We start from the raw sequence: 20,066 nt of genomic DNA on the forward strand, positions 1-20,066 counted from the left end.
GTGATTGCAGTGTCCTCATGTGATTATAATTTGAGACCTTGGCAACTGGTCCACAATTGACCATGCAGGATTTGCCTAACAATGGTAAATAGAAATATTGCAACTACTATCATAAATCTGTGAGAACGCTTGACATCATACTTTATGACCATGTCATTTAGTAATAAAGTTGCTGGTCCCAATTATCTTAATTAAGGGTAGCTGTTTGGATTCTAAAAATAAATTTGAAAAGTTTAGGTCATATCATAATAAACTGAACATTTGAAATTTTTCACACTTGATAATAATAAAAGAACTAAAGTTTCAGTTTTTCCAGAATTTGGAAATATTTGCAGTTGATAAATATAATTTTCAGAAGTATCCACTTTTAGAGAAAATGTTCTTTGTAAATTCTAGCACCTCAGTGCAATTGCAGAAGTATTGGAAAATTCTCCTGTGAAAGCCCTTCATGTCATATTTTGCCCTACTTCTGGCACTGGATGTTTCTGATTTTAAAATCTTTTATCAGATTCTGCTGATATGGCAACTATATTTCTTCCTAGAAGAAAAAAACTTTTCAAACTGATATGCACATGCTTCCAAGAATTCATTTTCATAAAAACCTGTAGCATATGAACATGCTTCTCGTAGAACTGCAGTTCTACATTCTGCCAAAGTAGGTGAAAAACATGCTAGTATAATTTTGGGAATCGAGGAAGGGTGAAGTTTCTTGTTTATTTATTTTTGCAACAGGTGAATTAATGAATTCATTAAAAAGCAAGGTTTTACACCTGGGCAGGAAAAACCAAAGGTACAAGTACAGATTAGGTGAAATCTGGCTCAAAAACAGTAACTGTGAGTGGGACCTTGGCATCCTAGTGGATGATCACTTAAACACAAGTCAACAGTGTGTGGCAGCAGCCAAAAAAGTTAATATAGTCCTTGGTTGTATAAACAGAGGCATAGAATCAAAATCACGTGAAGTATTAGTACCACTTTATAAAGCCCTAGTAAGGCTGCATCTGGAATACTGCATCCAATTTTGTTCACCATATTACAAAAAAGATGTTGAGATTTTGGAAAAAGTGCAAAGAAGAACAACTAAGATGATTAAAGGCCTGGAGAATAAAACATATGAAGAACGGTTGCAGGATTTGGGAATGGTCAGTCTAGAGAAAAGAAGGACTAGGGGGGACATGATAATAGTATTCCAGTATTTGGGAAGCTGCCACAAGGAGGAGGGAGTCAATTTACTGTATTTTCTAAAGCACCAGAAGGCAAGACAAGAAACAATGAATGGAAACTAATCAAGGAGAGAACCAACGTGGAATTAAGGAGAAACTTCCTAACAGTGAGGACAATTTAACCAGTGGAACAGCTTGTCTTCAGACATTGTGGGTGCTTCATCATTTGAGGTTTTTAAGAATAGACTGGACAATTACTTGTGTGAAATGATATAGGAACTCCTGCTTGAGCATGGGGCTGGACTAGAAGACTTCTAAGGTCCCTTCCAACTCTATTCTGATTAAGATTAAGAATTAATCATGGAAAAGTATCCTTTATGAGTTGAACTTCTGAATCTTCCTTACATTCCATACTTTTATAAAAATATGTATAAATGTTAAGGACTTCAAGAATCCTGAGTTTCTAAATGAAATTAGAAATATTATATTTACATCATTAAGTAAATTTAAAATTGATGATTAAAAAATATTAGCTTAGGCTTTGTAGAACTTACAAAAGATCTAATGTGGATGTGTTTTCAAAAAAAGATTAATAAAAACAGATTATCTTCTTTGGGCTATCAGCCAAATAAGATTGCTGTAGGTATTTCTAGGGATGTTTTGATTCTACAAATGACTGCCTTATTTACAGAATTTTAGATCACCTTCTATTTGTTACCCTCCTGTGTTTACCCACTGCTTTATCCATCTGTTTTCTTACCACAAAAATCCATTAGGAAAGGAAGGCAGAATGTGCACAATGTTCTCAATTTATTAGACTACAGAGTCATCTATCTAAAAATGTGCTAAAATAAAGATAATCACCTTTGATTTTAAACATGCATAAGTTCAAGGAAAAGGTCTTGAAGCAGCCAAAATAATATATATAACCACTGGATAGTAGGAATAAGGGAGAAATTTACTCATTTGGATTTTGATACAAACATAACATATTGCTCCTTTCCAAATTAATATACAAACGAGAAGACAATCCTGTTTTGAACTTTGCTTTTTTATTATGTAAGAACGCAATTCTCCAAACATATAAAAATGCATGCATCAGACAAAAAAGCATGCACAAGACTATATACAGCAATGGATACCCATATCTGAAAGCATTATATAAGATCAAATTATGTCCAATCTGATCTTATACAAAGCAAAGCATGCTCAGAAAATGGTATATTAGGAAATATATCAATTAACACACAGGGTTTGTTATACATTGTACAATAATGTAGGAATTGAATGGATGGTATAAATTAAGAATTAGGCAAATTGAAAAACTGGGTGAAACAGAAATTGACAAATGTACCCATTCCCAGTAGGAAATAGGTTGGGTAGATGAGAAGTTATTTTGTTTTCTAAAAAAGTACTAAGCCAAGTTTATGCTCTATTACTTCTGTGTGACTATTCTTTATCTGTGCAGAGGTTTGCACAAATAGATTGTTAATTTAATTGTAATGTTGTTAAGATGCAGGCACCATAATGTTGGAAATAGTGCGTTTCATAAGGAGCGACCTCCTACTAGGAGCAACTTTGCCGGCCATCCACTGTTTCACCTTGTAGTTTCAATGAGTCCAGAAAACAGAATTGTCTTTGAGAATGCACAATTTAATTAGCATGGGACTTTAAATAGTGGATATAATAGCAGAAGTACATAAGATAGTAGTTTGTTGTAACATAAAATATTTGCCTTGTATATTTCCATCAAACAGTTTTAGAAACTTTTAATCAAGATGGTTCAGTGGAAATGGGATTTTGTTTCCTCAAATGCATTGTATGAATTGAAAAATAGAAATTTTGATTCAGAATGTTTAACAGAATGTACAACAGAATAACAAAGTTGGAAGAGACCTTTGAGATCTTTTAGTTCAACCCTATACCATTTCAGACAAATGGCTTTCCAATCTTTTCTTAAAGACCTCCAGTGTTGGTGCACCCCCAACTTCTGGAGGCCAGTCGTTCCACTGATTAATTGTTCTGTCAGGAAAATTCTCCTTAGTTCTAGGTTGGTTCTCTCCTTGATTAGTTTCCATCCATTGCTTCTTGTCCTGCCTTCAGGTGCTTTGGAGAATAGGTTGATACCCCTCTTCTTTGTAGCAGCTGCTTAGATATTGGAACACTACTATCATGTCACCCCTGATTCTTCTTTTCATTAAACTAGACATACCAATTCCTGCTACCATTCTTCATACGTATTAGCCTCCAGTCTCCTAATCATCTTGGTTGCTCTTCTCTGCACTCTTTCTAGAGCTTCAACATGCCTTTTATATCGTGGCAACCAAAACTCGATGCAATATTCCAACTGTGGTCTTACCAAGGCATTATTAAAGTGGTATTAACACTTCACATGATTTTGATTCTATCCCTCTAGGACTGAGTTGGCTTTTCTTGGCAGCTGCACCACATTGCTGGCTCATATTTAAGTGGCTGTCCACTAGGATTCCAAGATCCCCGTTATTATTGTTGAGCCAGGTACCACCCATTCTATATCTGTGCATTTGTTTTTTCGTGCCTAAATGTAAAACCTTACTTTTCTCTACAATGAATTTCATTTTGTTAGATAGGGCCCAATGTTCAAGTCTATCAAATTCCTTCTGTATCCTGAGCCTATTTTCTGGAGTATTGGCTATTCCTGCCAGCTTGGTGTCATCTGCAAATTTGATGAGTTCCCCTTCTATCCCCTTGTCTAGATCATTAAGGAAGATATTGAAGAGTACTGGGCCTAAGACAGAGCCTTGAAGTACCCCACTGCATACTTCTCTCCATGTAGATGCAGTTCTATTAAGGACTACATGTTGAGTGCAGTTTGTCAGACAGTTACAAATCCATCTGATGGTGATGCTATCTAACCCACATTTTTCTCTCTTATCAAATAAAAGATTGTGGTCATCTTTATCAAATGCTTTACTGAAGTCCAGGTAAATTATATCCATAGCATTTCACTGGTCCACTAATTTAGTCACTTTGTCAAAGTGTTGTATGGTTTGCTTTTGGCAAATCCATGTTGGCTTCTGGTTATGACTTTGTTTGCCTCTATGTGTTCGCACATTTGTTGCTTGATTATCTTTTCCAGAATCTTTCCAGATATTGATGTCAGGCTGACAGACCTGTAGTTTCCTGGATCCATTTTCTTTTCCTTTTTTTTTGAATTCATGTTTAAGGAGTATGAATGTAGAACCAGACAGAAATAAAAAGATGAATGTTTATGTGTATAATGTGGAAATGCTATTGTCAACACTGCTAACATCGGATGTTCTTGCTTTGACAACAGATGGAAATGTAGCCATCTTTTCTCTTTCGCTTTTAGAGTTAGATGATGCTGGGAGGGGGGATGTGGATGAGAGTCCAGTTAGTCATAACAACAATAACTCAGCCGTGGGAATCAAGGTTATTGCGCCCAGAGCTGATAAAGATTTGGTGGGCTGGAGAGCTGGGGAGAAAGCCCGCGCTCCATGCTAATTGGGGAATGTGATTTATGACTGTTAATTGGAGGAGGGAATTGTGCTTTGCTACTTTGTGCCCAGGGGAGGGGAATTCAGTTTTTGGCTTTAACTATGTAGTGCCAATACTTTGTTTCTCGAATAAAAGATTCTTTAAAGTAAACAAAGTTTCAACTGTCAGAACTTTGACAGCTATATGATATTAGTGATGTTTCAGAGGTTTTTTCCTTCAACATTGTTCAGAGTTGTTTAAATAAGACCATAAAATTATCTGCATTGCCTTCCCTCTTCTTTTCTCCGCTTTTGCTGATTTTGCAGTAGAGACAACAAAGATGGTTTCCTAGTTCTAAGGCATGCTTTCTGAGAATAAGATTTTTTTTTTGTTATGTAGTCATCAAGACAGAAGAGGTCACCATAGCTATTTGGCTCACAACTGATGAAAGACCCCTAAAGTTAAGACACTTGGTCTAGTTAATATTTTTGGGAAGTTATATCTGCTACTTTCCTCTGCAGCATTTGCTGTTTAGGTTATCTTACAAAATTCTAACCAAATGGAAGGATTTTATGATATTACTTCAGAAAGGTTATCTTTATCCTGACAGAATTAAATTTATTATGTGAACCAAATTTGACAAAGGATACCTTGTGCTACCAATATAATCTACAGTTCTAATGCAATTATTCTTCGAGAAGCATCTCTAAACTACTAGCCCGGACTTTTAAGAGGAACCAAACTCCTTTAGAGTAGGTTGAAAATCCTCCAGCTGAATGTTTATAATATGCGAAATGAGAGAGAGAGAAAGAAAAAGTCCACAAAAAGCATTATATCTAGAAAACATTATCTTGGTTAAAAGATTTTAAATTTTGTCAATTTTCAAGTATGAAATTGAAGGTGGTATATGATTGTGTTTGAGGGTGCATGTATTTAGATCTTACCTGTAAGGCCACTGGGTGTCAGCCATGTCCATTGCTACTGAATTATTCAATCAAACAAAATAAATTATCAGTGAAATAAAGAAAAAGAAAAGAATAGATTTGTTGAATCAGAAATTCTGTAAACAATGCTTACAACATTAAAGGATTCTATGAGGCTAATGTTTTGAGGTTGTTCTAATTAATTTTTATGTTTTATACCATTTTAAAAGTAAAATACAAAAGGAGAAATTCTTGGATATTCAATAGGTCTGGGTATTCTAGGAAACAACTTAGACCAGGGGTGTCAAACTGCCGGCCCGCAGGCTGGACGCATCACATGGAAGCCGTGCCCACCCCATTGCCGGCAATGGCAAAACCGGCCCGATACGTTGCGCGACATCATGTGACATTGTGAGTTTGACATGCCTGGCTTACACAAATAAGCCTTTCATCAGAATTGTTTTCTGTAAAAAATGTATCACTTGTCACCATATTAGTTAAAATTGGAAAATAACATTCTTGAAAGCCTATCTGTACAATTTGGGTGAATTGCTATTCACCAATTTTATTATGGTATGCCTTAATCATAATTCAAATATTCAAGTAATATTTAACTTGGTGGACCATAAATATATATTTCATATTGTAACATAGTTTTCTTCACAAAAGCAGCATGTTCTAATCTTTAAATGAAACAAATCAAACTTTACCTATATAATCTTCATGTAACAAAACATCCTTCATGTACAATAACTCATTTTATGATAATAAATCACACACCTATGTAAAATAGCACAATTACATCCATTATAAACTCAAGGGTCATTATTCCAAGCATGTTTATACTGGTAGTTCAGGAAATATTCATGATATTAGCCACCAATATTGTTCTCAAAGCAGCTGCATGTATTGTTAAAATGTAGTTTTCCTGATCTAGGTAATAGTAATCTAGAACATGAACACAATAACAGTCCAAGGCTCATCTTAATCCAGTATTTTGTTTCTCACAGTAATCTACTATATGCCCTTGGGGTGCTTTCAAAAAGAAAGTGGAAACATACCCTATGTCACTGTTTTTGAAAGCATGCTGTCCTCAAACTCAAGTTAATATGGCATTTCCAAGACTATTAGCCCTTGATAGGCTTGTCTTCCATTGATTTTATGTCTATCTATCTGTCATATTTATATGGATGCCTATCTCACAAGAGCATCATTATTTATTTATTGAATTTATTTTTAAAGCTATCTCATTGTAATGTATTCCACAATTATGTTCTTTATGAAGAAATGTTTCCTCTGTTGATTTAAATCTTCCAATATTTCATTGTATGACCTTTTTCCTGATATTTGAGAGGGACCAAAACTTTTGCTCCTCTGTTTTGGTCATGGCATGCATTGTGATGGCCCATTAGTCTTTTTTCCCAGCTAAAAGTTCCAAATGTTCCTAGCTTCCTCTTATACAGAAATTGCTCGAGTCCTCTAGTTTTAAACATTCTCCAAATTATATTGTAAATATAAATAATTATAATATAAATATTGTAAACAGATTTGGTCCTTTATTTTGATTCTTTTTTTCCTTGTCAGCCTTTCATTTTAAAAATTTCTTTTTCCTTTTGGCATGTATGCCAAATGTTATAGCATTATAAAAAATTCTTATTAATTCCACAACAGCTACATCTTATATGAGATCAATGTCACCTTTAGGATTAAATTAAGAGCTGCTTTCTTTGTGTTCTAAAACACATTCATTTAGACTATTTAGAGATTTTGTTTCTTTGTCATAGCCTAAGCCTGAATGTACCTAGCCTATGTGAGAATAACTGAAGTCCTACATTATTACAACAGCTTCTCCTTTGCACGCCTTCATGATTTCTTTCACCTTCTGCATTTTGATCAGGTGGGCAATAGCATATCCTTAAATCTAGTTTATATTAGATATTGCAATCCATAGTGATTCTGAGGAGGAATCCAGTGTTCCAATACTTTCTAGTACATTAGATTTTATATCCTGTGTGATACAAAGAGCATCACTTCCTCACTATACCCTTCCCTGTCCTTCCTATAAAGTTTATCAAGAATGACTGTTTTCTACTTATTCTTTCTGTTACACCATGTTTCTGTTATACCCATTATACTTGTGTTCTCATTTGTAACCAAGCAATCTAAATCTCCCAGCTTGGCATGGAGAATGCTAACATTGGCAAGGAAGCATATAAATATTAGTGTTAATATTGGGTCTTCTTTGAAATAGGGCATTAGGTTATTGCTGACATGAACCTTTCGCATAGACTTTTTATTTCCAGCCAGATTTCATCTGACTATCCATTAACCCACTATCAACATTGATCCTGTTTTTTATTGTATTTTATAAAATATCTACAGTTTCTCATCTATTTACTTTCTTTCAAGAATCAGTTTGAAAGCAGCTCTGAAACTTGCCTAATATCAAAAACCAGCAGCCTGGTTCCATTTTGATTTCTTTGACTTGACTTGTCCTTAAAAGTTCCTCAGTATCTAATCAGTCTAAGCCCCTCTACTTGACATCACTGTCTTATACAGTGGTATCTCATCAGCACACAGAAAAGAGGTGGGAATTGTGTCACAATGCCACCATATTTCATCATTCTGTCCTACCTTTGCCTCTCTCCACCCTCCTATCCCAGATTCCACTGGTATTACCCATACATTTAAGACTTCTAAGCTCTGCCTGTTTAGCTGGGCTTGTATTTGGAAAAGGTTGTGTTTCTGTAAAAATTATCTCAATGGTTTTGTAGCAGATTGGCAAGTCACCAAGCAAGTATGTACATGTCATGTACATGTCATGTCTAAACTCATCCATTCTCAAAATGAAAGAATATACCTTCATCTCTCAGGGATTAGATCCCTCCTTCAAGAACATTTTCATTATTCTGAAAATGATGTCCCCCTTGCCATCAGTGTTATCATATATTGGCAGCTGAAAGAAGAATTCAGTGAAAAGTCTTTTCTCATACTCCTTCAGCATAACCACCTTGATTTCAAAGGAACATAACTTGTTCCTAAGAGCTGGAGTTCGTTGTATCAGGTATAAAACTACTTCTTATACCTGCAGGTAAATAGCTATTGGCCTGCTACTTCACACATTGAACAACATCCTCATCACTGTTGGCTAATTTTGAAACAATGGTTTGCTGAGTGAAACTGATAGCAGAAAGGAAAGGAGGTACTTAGGTTAGGGTTTTTTCCCCCTTCAGCAACTTCCCCCCTATCACTTAATAATTGTCAAAAAGTTTTTTTTTATTTCAGACAAGAAATGTCATATTTTTGCAGGCATAAATCATTAGGACAACATAAACCCCAAACAAAAAACCAGCCCCACAAAAATATATATATAAAGGTCATTGAACAATTGCTTACATTCCATGAAGTGACTTTATATCTATTAAGCAATAATAAAAAACAATTGATTCAAAGGACCACAAATATTACAAATAAAATTTTCCTGATGGTTTCATAGCGTCATACAATACACATTCAAGACAATTTCACAATCACAGTTTACATATCTCTAACTGAAGGATTACACTTTCTAAGAGGGTCCTTCAAGGGTCTATTATCATTCCAAAGAGTCCTGACTCTTCCCCAAGTCTCTAGGATAGGGGAGGTCAGGACGACATGAGAATGTGTGTTGCATCAAGAATGTGCAGTTGTGGCATCTTTTTCTGTTTTTCAGTTTTATCACTGTTGTTTTTATGATTGTATGCATTTTTAAGTGGTTGTAAGAAGCCCAGAGCTGGTATTAAGATGCCTGGCTATACAGATACTTTAAATAAGAATAAATAAAATAAAATATTTTCTTTTGGAATCTAAATGTTGGCTTTTGATCTTCTTGATTAAGTTTAAGTTATAAATTCCTGCACCTAGTTTTACATTATGAACAATGTAATTAACGTCTCTGGGTTGTGCTTTTTTACATTATGACTTGGACCTTAATGTTATGAAAAATATTTCATAAATCAGCAAGGACTGGAAAAGTATTGTAAAATATATCAGCACCAACTATATGTACAAAACTCCATTCCTGAGGGACTTTATATCCAGTTTAAATAGTTTTTTTTCACAGCCATTTTTCAGTAGAAGAATTATTTTGTATCCTGTTACTCATGCCTTCCTACAAGGTGGTTGTTGCTTTTACATATTATTGATTAGAAGTATGAAGCAGTATATATTATATTTGTGTTTATAATACAAAATTGGTGTATACCTAATATATGTAATATATGACTTTACTTATAAATATATATGTAGTAACATTTAAAAATTGTTTGTAATGGAAAACTAGAATAACTTTCCATAGATTTTCCTGGATGATGTACTGGATGAAAACCTACGCTTAGCACGCGAGTATCAGATGCTCCAAATATGCTATCTGAATGACAAAAATCACCTTATGGACTTCTATGAACATAAAGACAGAGCTGAAGCTGCATTATGGGATCAAAAACAGGTATGATTTTTAACCTCTTGTTTTTTTCAATTATTATTACTACTAATTAATGTCAAAAAGTAAAACAAATACATATATCAAACAGTATGATATTTCTCTCATGTTCTTTTTTGCTATTTTTTTCATTTTATCCTTCACAAATGAAAATATCATTTTTGTCAACCCTGATATTTGCCTCAGTTTGGATCTTACTAATCTAAGGACAACAGAATTTAAAAAGGGGGTATAGATTATTGCAGTTGGCCATTAAATTTGACCTAGTATGGTCTGGTTCTTGGTGATTAGGAGTCAGAACTCTCATTTATTTGTTTATTTGGTTTACTCAAGTTTATAGGTTCTTCAATCATAAACTAAGTGGCTTACACTGTATTTCCTTGAAAATAAGACTTGGTATATACCAGATCTTATTTTCAGGGGGGGAATGTCTTTTCTACTCATCTATAGCCAATAGCCCCGCCTAGCCGGCCCACTTCTTCTGCAGCTGAGAATGGGGCTCCAGACTGCATTTCTATGGGTTGAATCCCTACCTCGGTTCTTGGCCGCAGAAGCCTTCCAGAAAGGGCTCTGACTGCGAAATGCAGGCTGGGTGATGCTGCAGAACAAGTGGGCCAGTGAGAGGCAAATGTCGATCCATATGAGGCCTGGTAAGTGGGTGCGGGACGCATGGGGCAGCTCTACCCCCCCCAGCTTGATTTTTAGGCGTGCACCTAAAAATTAGGGCTTATTTGGGGGTAGGGCTTATATTAGACCCACCCCCCAAAATCAAGCTAGGGCTTATTTTCAGCATAGGTCTTACTTTCGGGGGAACACGGTATTACCAATTATCATAAAAAGATTAAAATAAATATAACAAAAAATAACACAGACCCAGATGACACTTTATTAGCAAAGGGACTTTCAAGGTACAACCTGATCTTATTGGAGGGGCAAAGAAGCAAGGGACCCTAAACAGCTCTTATGCCATATTGGAATTTAAAGATAACAAGTACCGGTAGCACCTTAAACTATACCCAGAAGCCAACTGGTAACATTACAACTCTCATAGTAGTGAGATCATCCAAACATAATAAGACATGCTCATAAATATGCAAGTCATGCAAACTGTAGCTTCTGGGTTATCTTTTTGGAGATGTGTGGGTACCAGTATGATTGATTACATAGTAATATCCTTAAATTTGCCTCCCAATGAAAGGATAGTTCTCTATTCTGATGAAATCATTTCCCACTTTTTGATGTTGACATTTAGTATTCAGATAGGACCACAGGCTTAAATAAAGGAGACTGCTTGAGTGCTGAATTCCCAAATTAAGTGAACTAGCAAGCCTTTGGGAACAGCCTCACAGCTTTTTAATATCTCCAAAGGATCCCATTTTAAATTATCTTTGAGAGTTATAAAGAATATTTATGAAGCTCTAGCTATTTATCAACAAATTATAAATTGTACTCAGAAATATGTAAAATCTAATATTACTCCAGGTTAAAAACTCATTCCAAAATTCAAGCTTTAGCTTAGTAAAGAATGTGTTATAACTAAGGCTAAATTAGCAATGTATGTGGGCTCATCCCCTTTAACAGCAACCTTCACTCTGAGGCTGGTTTGGCCCTGGAAAAAATAGATAAGACTCTTCTGAAAAAGAAGAAATTGGTACAAGAAATGATAAGCTGGAATAAAAAAATGAGAAAAGCAGGCTAAGGTAGAAAAACTCTTCTGCCTTCTGGTATCTTATTGTCATCTCAGTTCAAAAAATCTAGTTCCGGCAGAGACTTCTGATCTGCCTGAAAAATAAGACTGGCACTTTTGTGAGCTATATAATATAAAAGCAAATAAATTAGATCTGTGAGTTGTAATTTCTGATCCTCTCCCCATCATCACTTCAGAGATTTCCAAAAGCTATCAGAGGGCATCTGATTCCTGTTGAACTCCTAAAATAAAATTTTGAATGTTTTGTTTATTTGTTTAGCACATGGCATCTACAGAGATCATGTAATCACTGATATACAACACCAATAAACCACATTATACGTACGAACACAAATATGTTTAAATGAAGAATCAGCAAATACATCTGTGTAAAGTATATGGACAATAGATAAAATTTTGAATTAGGTAAAACTATGATAAAATCACCATAATATAACACCATAGAATCAGGATAGATGCTATAATTCAGTATCTAAGGAAGCTACCCTTCTATAACTGCTTCTGGTGTGGCTGCAATGAGATCATCTCAGGTGCCTGGAAATTTCCTGAGGAGACATTCTCAAACTATATGTGTTGTTGTTTGTTCTGGTGCATCACAGTCACATTGTGGCCATTCCCCACTTTGTCCTAGTTCTGGCATGGCCTGTTCTGATTCTATTCAGGTGGTTCCATATTTTGGGGGGCAAGTATATTTCTGGAAGCATTTTTGTTGGATCTACATGATCTTTTTGGTTATTAAGGGTCACCTGTTTGATCGCTATTCTTCATCTAGATCAGACATGTCAAATACAAGGCTTGCGGGCCGGATACAGCCCACCAAGGGCCCAAATTTGGCCCCTGGAGCTGTTCACAGAAATGGCAAGGAACCGGCCCCTGCTGCCCCAGCCCTGGCCCACCCCAACTCAGCTGGGTGATTTTCCAGCACATGCACAGGAAATGTTGAGTGCTTGGAGGCTGGTGGTGTGCAGGAGCAGCTGCAGCTCATTTGCCTCACCCTGCCCCACCCCTCCCAGCCTCGCCCATCAGGCTTTTACTGGGATCGCCCCACCCGTGAGTGGGAAAGCCACGGGAGGCAGTTTCCTTCCTGAGCATGGAGGAAACAGAATGGGAGCTTTAGGATTCTGTCTGCCAGCATGCAATAGGAGTTTGCAGGGGCTGTCAGGGAGACACGGCAGGTGAACGGCAGCAGTTTTTGGTTTCTGGCATGGGGGGGTCGAAAGCAAAACTGCTCTTTTGGCAGGCTTAGAGTCAACTCTGATGTGGAGGCAATGGAGGGGAGGGTGGATTGAAACGTGCTCCAAAGACTTTTTTTTAAGCTGCCAGAGGCTCTGGACAGAAGTTTCCCATTTTGACCCCTTCCCCTATCATTTCCTCTTGCTCCATGGCTCTCAGCTCACCTCTCCCAGAACCTGCACACGTGTTTGTGTGAGTGTTTGTGTGTGTGTGGGGTCTCACCTCCTGCAGCCCTATGCTGTGACATTGGGAGGAAAAGAACGGGAGAGGAATGCTTCTTGCAGCCTGCCACAGGGCTGGGGGGGGACAGGGTATGATGCAATCGGCAGCACGTTGAGAAAAAGAAACAAGTACTCAAAAAAAACCAACTTTCATTAGTTTGCAGCCTGCCATCGCAGAGAGGGTGTGGGGCTGCAAGGAGTGAGACACACACACACACACACATACACACTGTGTGTGTGTGTGTGTGTGTGTGTGTGTGTGTGTGTTTTTGTGACAGATAGAACTTTGTTGCAATCCAAGATAACACTGGTATTCTTGAATTGTGAGCTCTTAGGAAAGTATCCCCTCCTTATATGTTGTAAACAACCATTTCCAGTGGGGAAAGCAGGACAAATCAGAGTGAGGAAAATATTTTCCTTTGGTATATTTCCAGTCTGAATTAAACCAAGGCAGGCACCTTACAGGAGAGCCCTTTTAAGGATTATGTATTAATAGAAAAACAACTAACCTACTTCTGCTCATAAAAGATAAAGCTGTTGCACATAAAAAACAGAGGAGCTCTTATTAAATAGCACAGCCACCATTTTGACTGTTTTGCTGTACTGTTGTCTGTGGACATCCCCTAATTAAAGCAAGCACGGGATAAATTGAGCCTGGTTTGTTCTCCATCTTTAAGTGGCCACAAACTACTAGCAAAGTGGCATTTGATCACAAGGCAAGAAGGCATAGAGAAATGTTTCCCCTTTTGCATTTGAGCATCCAAGAAGGGACAGGAAAGGAGAAAGGAAAGAGAACAGACAAAGAAAAAAGAAGGAAAGAAGGGGAAGGAAGAAGGAAGAAAGGAGAATAAAGAAGGAAGGAAAAAGAAGAAAAGGGAAGAAGGAAGGGAGGGAGGGGATTGCAATGAGACAGAGGGAGAGTCTGAGGGAAGTGCTGTCTTAGCATTTGGCCACTAGCAGCCCTGCTGCCCTTTTGCCATCCCCTTGTCTCCTCATCTTGATCTCTCCTGGTGGTCTCCCATCCTATTGCTGAGGATAGTTTAGTTACAAAACCAGGTTTCCTCATATGGAGAGAGAGTAGGCCTCCCTCTGACCCACATACTTTGCCCTCCCATACACATCATGGCCAAGGAGAGCAAGAACAGCAGCAGCAGCTTCGAGGAGGAGATAAGCACAGCAGGGCACCCTCTTGGGATAGCAGGGCTGGGCTGGGCTGTGGGGTCCCAGTGCCCTGGGAGCTCAAGGACCAGGCTAGATTCCCCCCAGCCCCGCCCAGACCACACAGGTACCCCCCAACACAAGCAATGTTGAGTTGGCCACATCCACCCTGACCACACCCACCCTGACCATCCCCCCCGCCCTCCCCGAGGTCAACCACAACCCTGATGTGGCCCTCAGTGAAATTGAGTTTGACACCCTGATCTAGATCATAAGACTGTGGTATGTTATCCCAAATTGGTTTCCTAATCTGAAGCCTGGTGCAAGATAGAGAATCTAAATCATTATGTATTTGTAGATCTCTAGGAATTAATTATTCCATTCTCAAATATCTGTTGTTGTTGCCTGAGATCAGGAAGGGCAATCTTTCTTATAAAAGTTCTCCTGAAATGGTGGTTTATTATCATTTTTACCCAGTCTGCAACTTTCCACTTTTATGAGTTTGTTGAGAATGTGCTAGGGCAGTGATGGCGAACATTGTAGAGACAGGGTGCCCAAACTGCAACCCAAAACCCACTTATGCATCGTCAGGTGCCGGGTGGGCATGGCCCATTGGCTGGGTGTGGCCCATTGGCTGGGTGTGGCCAATTGGGGGGTGTGGCCCATTGGCTGGGCATGGCTGCGATGGAAACAGCAGACTGGGTGGGACTAAAAAGTTCAATCAATCAATTCCAACTTTGCAAGATCTTTTTTTTTCCCGTGAGAAGTTGAAATTGACTGATTGATTGAACCCCCCCCCCTTTTTTTTTGCACAAGGCAGCAGAGACCTAAAGCGAAAAGGTTTTATAAAACCCAGCTGAAGGCCTAGGACTGGGGCGATGGCTCACGTGCCTACAGAGAGGGCTCCAAGTGCCGCCTCTGGTACCTGTGCCATAGGTTCGCCACCACTGTGCTAGGGAATCAGCTACTAAAGATTCTACAGGAGATTATCTGGATTCTTTCCAATCTGAATCTGGGCCCATTGAGGGGATAAAAATAGCATTCATTGCTTTTGTAGATAATCTTTCTCAGGACCAGATGGGGGAGCATACTCCTCTTGGTTTTTTTAGACTTCTCAATGTAATTCAATACCATCATTCATGGATATTGTGGTGTCTTTCCTTAGCCTTAGAAACAAAGATTCTGTGCATAGATAGTGCATTCATATCTTGATTAGCAATTAATACTAACACGCATTTTAGCCTTATAAGCAGTATTGTTTGTTGTACTGCATGGTTGTAGGAAAACATGGGAAAACATGGGAAAATCAGTTTGGGAAGATTTAAGTTCCCCACTCACATGCTACTGTTCTTTCTCTATAAATTTATTGTTTTGTCAGTTGTTTCAGATGTACTCAACACTGACCAGCCTAATACAGTATTAATGCAAAGCACAATGTTCGGTCATCAGTCTGGAGAAATACAGATTGCCAAAGTGCTTAAGTGGTCCTCTGTTACTCTTAAGGTCTACACTCTTTTCACATTACCTTGAAACCTCAAAACTATATAAATATGAGAATCTTTTGCTGAACGTCCCTGGCCATTTGAAAAGGCCACATTAGAAGTCATTCTGTGCTTGGCCTCCATCATGTCATAGTAGCATACATTTCTTTAAAAAAAAAGAGCTGTCAAAGATCAGATTGCATGTGTATGACATTACATATTATCAAGTTGAGATAGGATAGATAGATAGATAGATAGATAGATAGATAGATAGATAGATAGATAGATGGAAGAGGAGAGGGGAGGAGAGAGAAGGGGAGGAGAGGAGGGAGAGGAGAGGAGGGGGAGGGAAGAGAAGAGAAAAGAACTAGAAGTTAAAAAAACATGTAAACAAAATTTATACTAAAATTATCCATCACATCTATGGCTTTATATAATAATTAGGGAAATTATCATTGGAGAAATTTATTCATAAAGTTCTTTGATAAGGGGAACCAGTCACACACTTTCTTTGAAACAAAATTGTATATTATTATACCAGAGGCATGAAAAGTAAACCTAAAAGGGATGGAATGCAACAACTGTAGAGTTATGTAAATTAAGAGTTTTCCAGTATGATTAGATATATATATGATTGATGAAAGTGAATTCTATGAAATAATCATTAGAGCTGCAAAAACAATAGTATATTTGAGAAGACAAAGCTAGTATTATATAAATATAATTATCTTCTATGGAGTTATTTTCATGGCTTTGTCAGAGATCTTTCTCACCTGACCAACCTCACCAACATTCTTGGTCTTCAGAATATTTTATGGCTGAACTGACATTTATTGTTCAGTTCAGGGAAGGTAATATAGGGAGAGGAATATTGCTTTGCCTAACTAATGCAATTTCCCTCCTACAACATACTTACTTTTCATGTAACATACATAAAATATATAGTATACAGTATGTATGTGTGTGTATTACAGGTTTCATAGTTTCATCATTTATGGTATATTTATAATACAATATTATTTTATCTTCTTATGATTGGCTTTAAGAAATTATGGAAAATTAGTAAAATTTTTAAAAAGTTATCCAGGCTTAATGTGCCTTCTTGTTATAGGATATAGGTTACATAAATCAAATAGGATCTAAATCGAATAATCACAAAATAATTTGAAAAAGGCTTTGGTAGTCTAGGGCAGGGATGTCAAACTGCCGGCCCACGGGCGGATGCATCATAGCAAACCGCGACCACCCCATTGCTGGCAATGGCAAAAAAGTCGCTATATGTCATGTCACGTGACATTGTGAGTTTGACACCCCTGATCTAGGGAAGCTACAAAAACATCCTCAAATAAAGAATATTTGTATTGTTTACATTAGAACAGGAAAAATAGTTGGTTATATACTGCTTCTATTAAGAAATGTATTTTTCTTGAGATTTGTGTTAATAAGTGAGTTATAAGTGCAATGGAAAATCAATTTTGTGGGAGTAACACAGTAATGATTTTTGTAGTTGCTGTACTGCACATATTCATCACAGTGACATGTATCCTCAAAGAGAAAATTACTGTCCGGTTCACTCTTTCCCAAATTCACAGTATTGCTATTCTTCAGTACAGGTGGACCTGCACAGTTAAATAAGTACTCCTTGATCAGTAACTGCCTCATTTAGTGACTGTTCAAAGTTAATGATAATGATAAAAAAGTAACTTTGCAATCCATTCTTGCAGTTATGATCTTCAGAGGTCTGTAAAGCAAAGGAAAGCTAAAGAAAGATTATAAACACATTCATGGTTTCACTTAGTGACCAGTTCATTTAGCAACTGAATTTCCAGTCCCAATTGTGGTCACTAAACAAGGATTATGTAATAAGACAGACATAATCAAATTATGTTTTAATTAATTTCTTTTGTTAGTTCAGTATTAGGATTTTGGCATTAATTTTAGCTGATAATATCTCACGGCTAGTATTGAACTCAGAACATAAAATTTGTATTCTCAATTAATTGATAACTTGTTGGAATATTCATGAGCAGGAAGAGTCATGTGGTAACTCAGTCAGCCAATATGAAGAAAGTGCTACTGAGTCTGTGCAAAAGGTATTGAGTTAGAAGCTGAATTTTCAGTCTCAGGTTTGTCTCTGTATCTCTCTGTAAGAAGTATTGAGCTATGTTGCTGTAAAGAAGAATGTATGGTATTGTAAATATTTTGATATGAATATAAAAAGGTTATTTTGAATCAGCTAAATGCAGTCAACTGTGAGTGCTTCTGATTTATTTTTCACCAACAGAGAAATTAAAATTCTCTAACATAACTGAATTAATGAACTGGGTTAATTTTGTCCATAATGGACAAAGGTATGCATTCACCTTGGGAATTCTTGTTGTTCTATTTACATTATTTGAATCAGCAGCAAAAACAATCTCTTTCTGACTGATCCTTCAATATTGTTGGCAAGTATCAATCAACAGAGCTAATGCTTCTTCTAAGTTGCTTTATTGCAATGTACAGATGGAGTTTCTTGAAAATGTGAGGTCTTGCTATTGTATTAAAACATGTAAAGTCAACTCATGATAAAGAGTTAATAGGAAACAAGATAACAAAAGAAATTCCATTACAGTTCAGTTTTGATAGTAAAATTTCTGCAATATGAACACAAATTCTCATGTATTCATGCAATCATTCTTGCTATACTTTCATATTAAAATCAAAAGACTGCAGTATAAGTTGAGTTGAGAAAACCTATCTGCTCTTGTATAAAATCCTATTTTGCTCAATACTTTAATACATCTGAATCGGTGCTCCCTTATTAAATGTTATACCATACTATTCTTCTATTAACAAAAACATATTTATTTAATTGTCCAAAAATAGCAAAGCTATCTGATAGCACAAACAGTTCAATGTTTTATAAAAACTAAAATATTAAAATCTAGAAAAAATTCTAAAATAGCTTTTCATTGATGCTAGTAATGAAAAGCTATTATTCTATTCCCTTAAAGGAATACCATTATCAGATGAGAAAAAGAAGTTGTAAAATGAAATGGCATAATTTAATCAACAGCAAACTTCCAATGGAAGTAAGGAATCCAACAAAAGAGGCTTCAGTTCCTTTATATAACGCAACAAGAGAAACATGAGCAGGTCATAACACTGTCAGAGCAAACAGCTGAAACACCAGTTTTCTTGAATGCTGTTAAAAAGCTTGAGATGGGCTAGCCAAAATATGTCTGTCATTAAATAGAAGGTGGAAGTGGTTTGTTTGAAAAGAAATTTAAGTCAATTAATTTGTTTTTTCATTTATTTATGTATTGCCAAGGCTTGGCCGGGCCCACAGAGAGGTGTTGGTCTCTCAGAAATGTGCTCAATGGGTTGTCTACCAATCTAGATTACAGGGCCAGGGAGAAAGTTTGGCTGTTGTCATCAGAGGATCTCTGGCAGCCTCCAGAGGCATGGCTGTACGACCCTTTTTCTTAGGTTGGACTCAAAGATCAGGTGGGATTGCTGCCACTGTACCAGCCTCCATGCTATGTGGCAGCTTTCCTACCTGGGTTCCTGAACTTCAGTGAGGGTGGCAGAGTTCCCCAGGGTTATAGAACTGGGGGACTTCAACCTACCAGATCAGAGATAGTTCAGGATTTTATGGAAACCATGATTTCCATGGGCCTGTCCAGGTCATTCAGGGCTCAAGTAGGAATAGTGGTCACACATGATTTGGGTATTTTGTCAGAGCAGTTCCCTAATTAACTTGGAATTGGTGGACCTGTCTTTGGTATGCCTGTCATTGTCAGATCACAGTCTGGTGGCAATAAGTTTCTCTAGAGCTATATTTCCCCACAGGAGGCAGGACCTATTAGGTCAGTCCTTCCCCAGTGACCTATGGACCCAGATGGGCTTCAGAAGGTACTGGGAGTTATAACTGCAGATCTGCTACATAATCCTGCTGAGCTTTTAATTACTGCTTGGAATAGGAAAGTGACTGAGGCTCTGGATAGGATTGCATCCAGACAAATTTTCCTAACCCATAGACCTCTTCATCCCCCATAGTATATGGAGGGATGAAGAAGGTGAAGAAATGTCTAGAGTGCCACTGGTGGAAGACAAGGGATGAACTCAATCAAACATGGGTAAGAGCTGCTATTAAGGCCTACTTTTCCACATGAAATGAGTCTACAGATAATTGATCAGTGTCCCTATTTAAGGTGAACCATCTCCTCCTGGGAAAGAG

General features: G+C 37.2%; 1 protein-coding gene across 17 annotated transcripts in view; it reads left to right on the forward strand.

Moving 5' to 3' along the window:
• CCDC178 (coiled-coil domain containing 178) overlaps positions 1 to 20,066 on the forward strand; it is a 157,925-nt gene that overhangs the window by 91,312 nt on the left and 46,547 nt on the right. For 16 of the 17 annotated variants that reach the window (XR_005555535.1, XM_039333563.1, XM_039333565.1 and 13 more), the window contains one exon: positions 9,900 to 10,049. Coding sequence is in view for 15 of the 17 variants with exons in the window: in XM_039333563.1 (XP_039189497.1) it covers positions 9,900 to 10,049 (150 nt within the window). In the remaining 2 variants the exon portion in view is untranslated. Of the gene's footprint in view, positions 1 to 9,899; positions 10,050 to 20,066 lie in introns of those variants that run through there. The other variant, XM_039333577.1, reaches the window with a different exon arrangement.

The sequence above is a fragment of the Crotalus tigris genome, unplaced genomic scaffold, assembly GCF_016545835.1.
Source record: "Crotalus tigris isolate CLP2741 ecotype Arizona unplaced genomic scaffold, ASM1654583v1 scf7180000024506.7606697, whole genome shotgun sequence".
NCBI classification, from domain to species: Eukaryota; Metazoa; Chordata; class Lepidosauria; order Squamata; family Viperidae; genus Crotalus; species Crotalus tigris.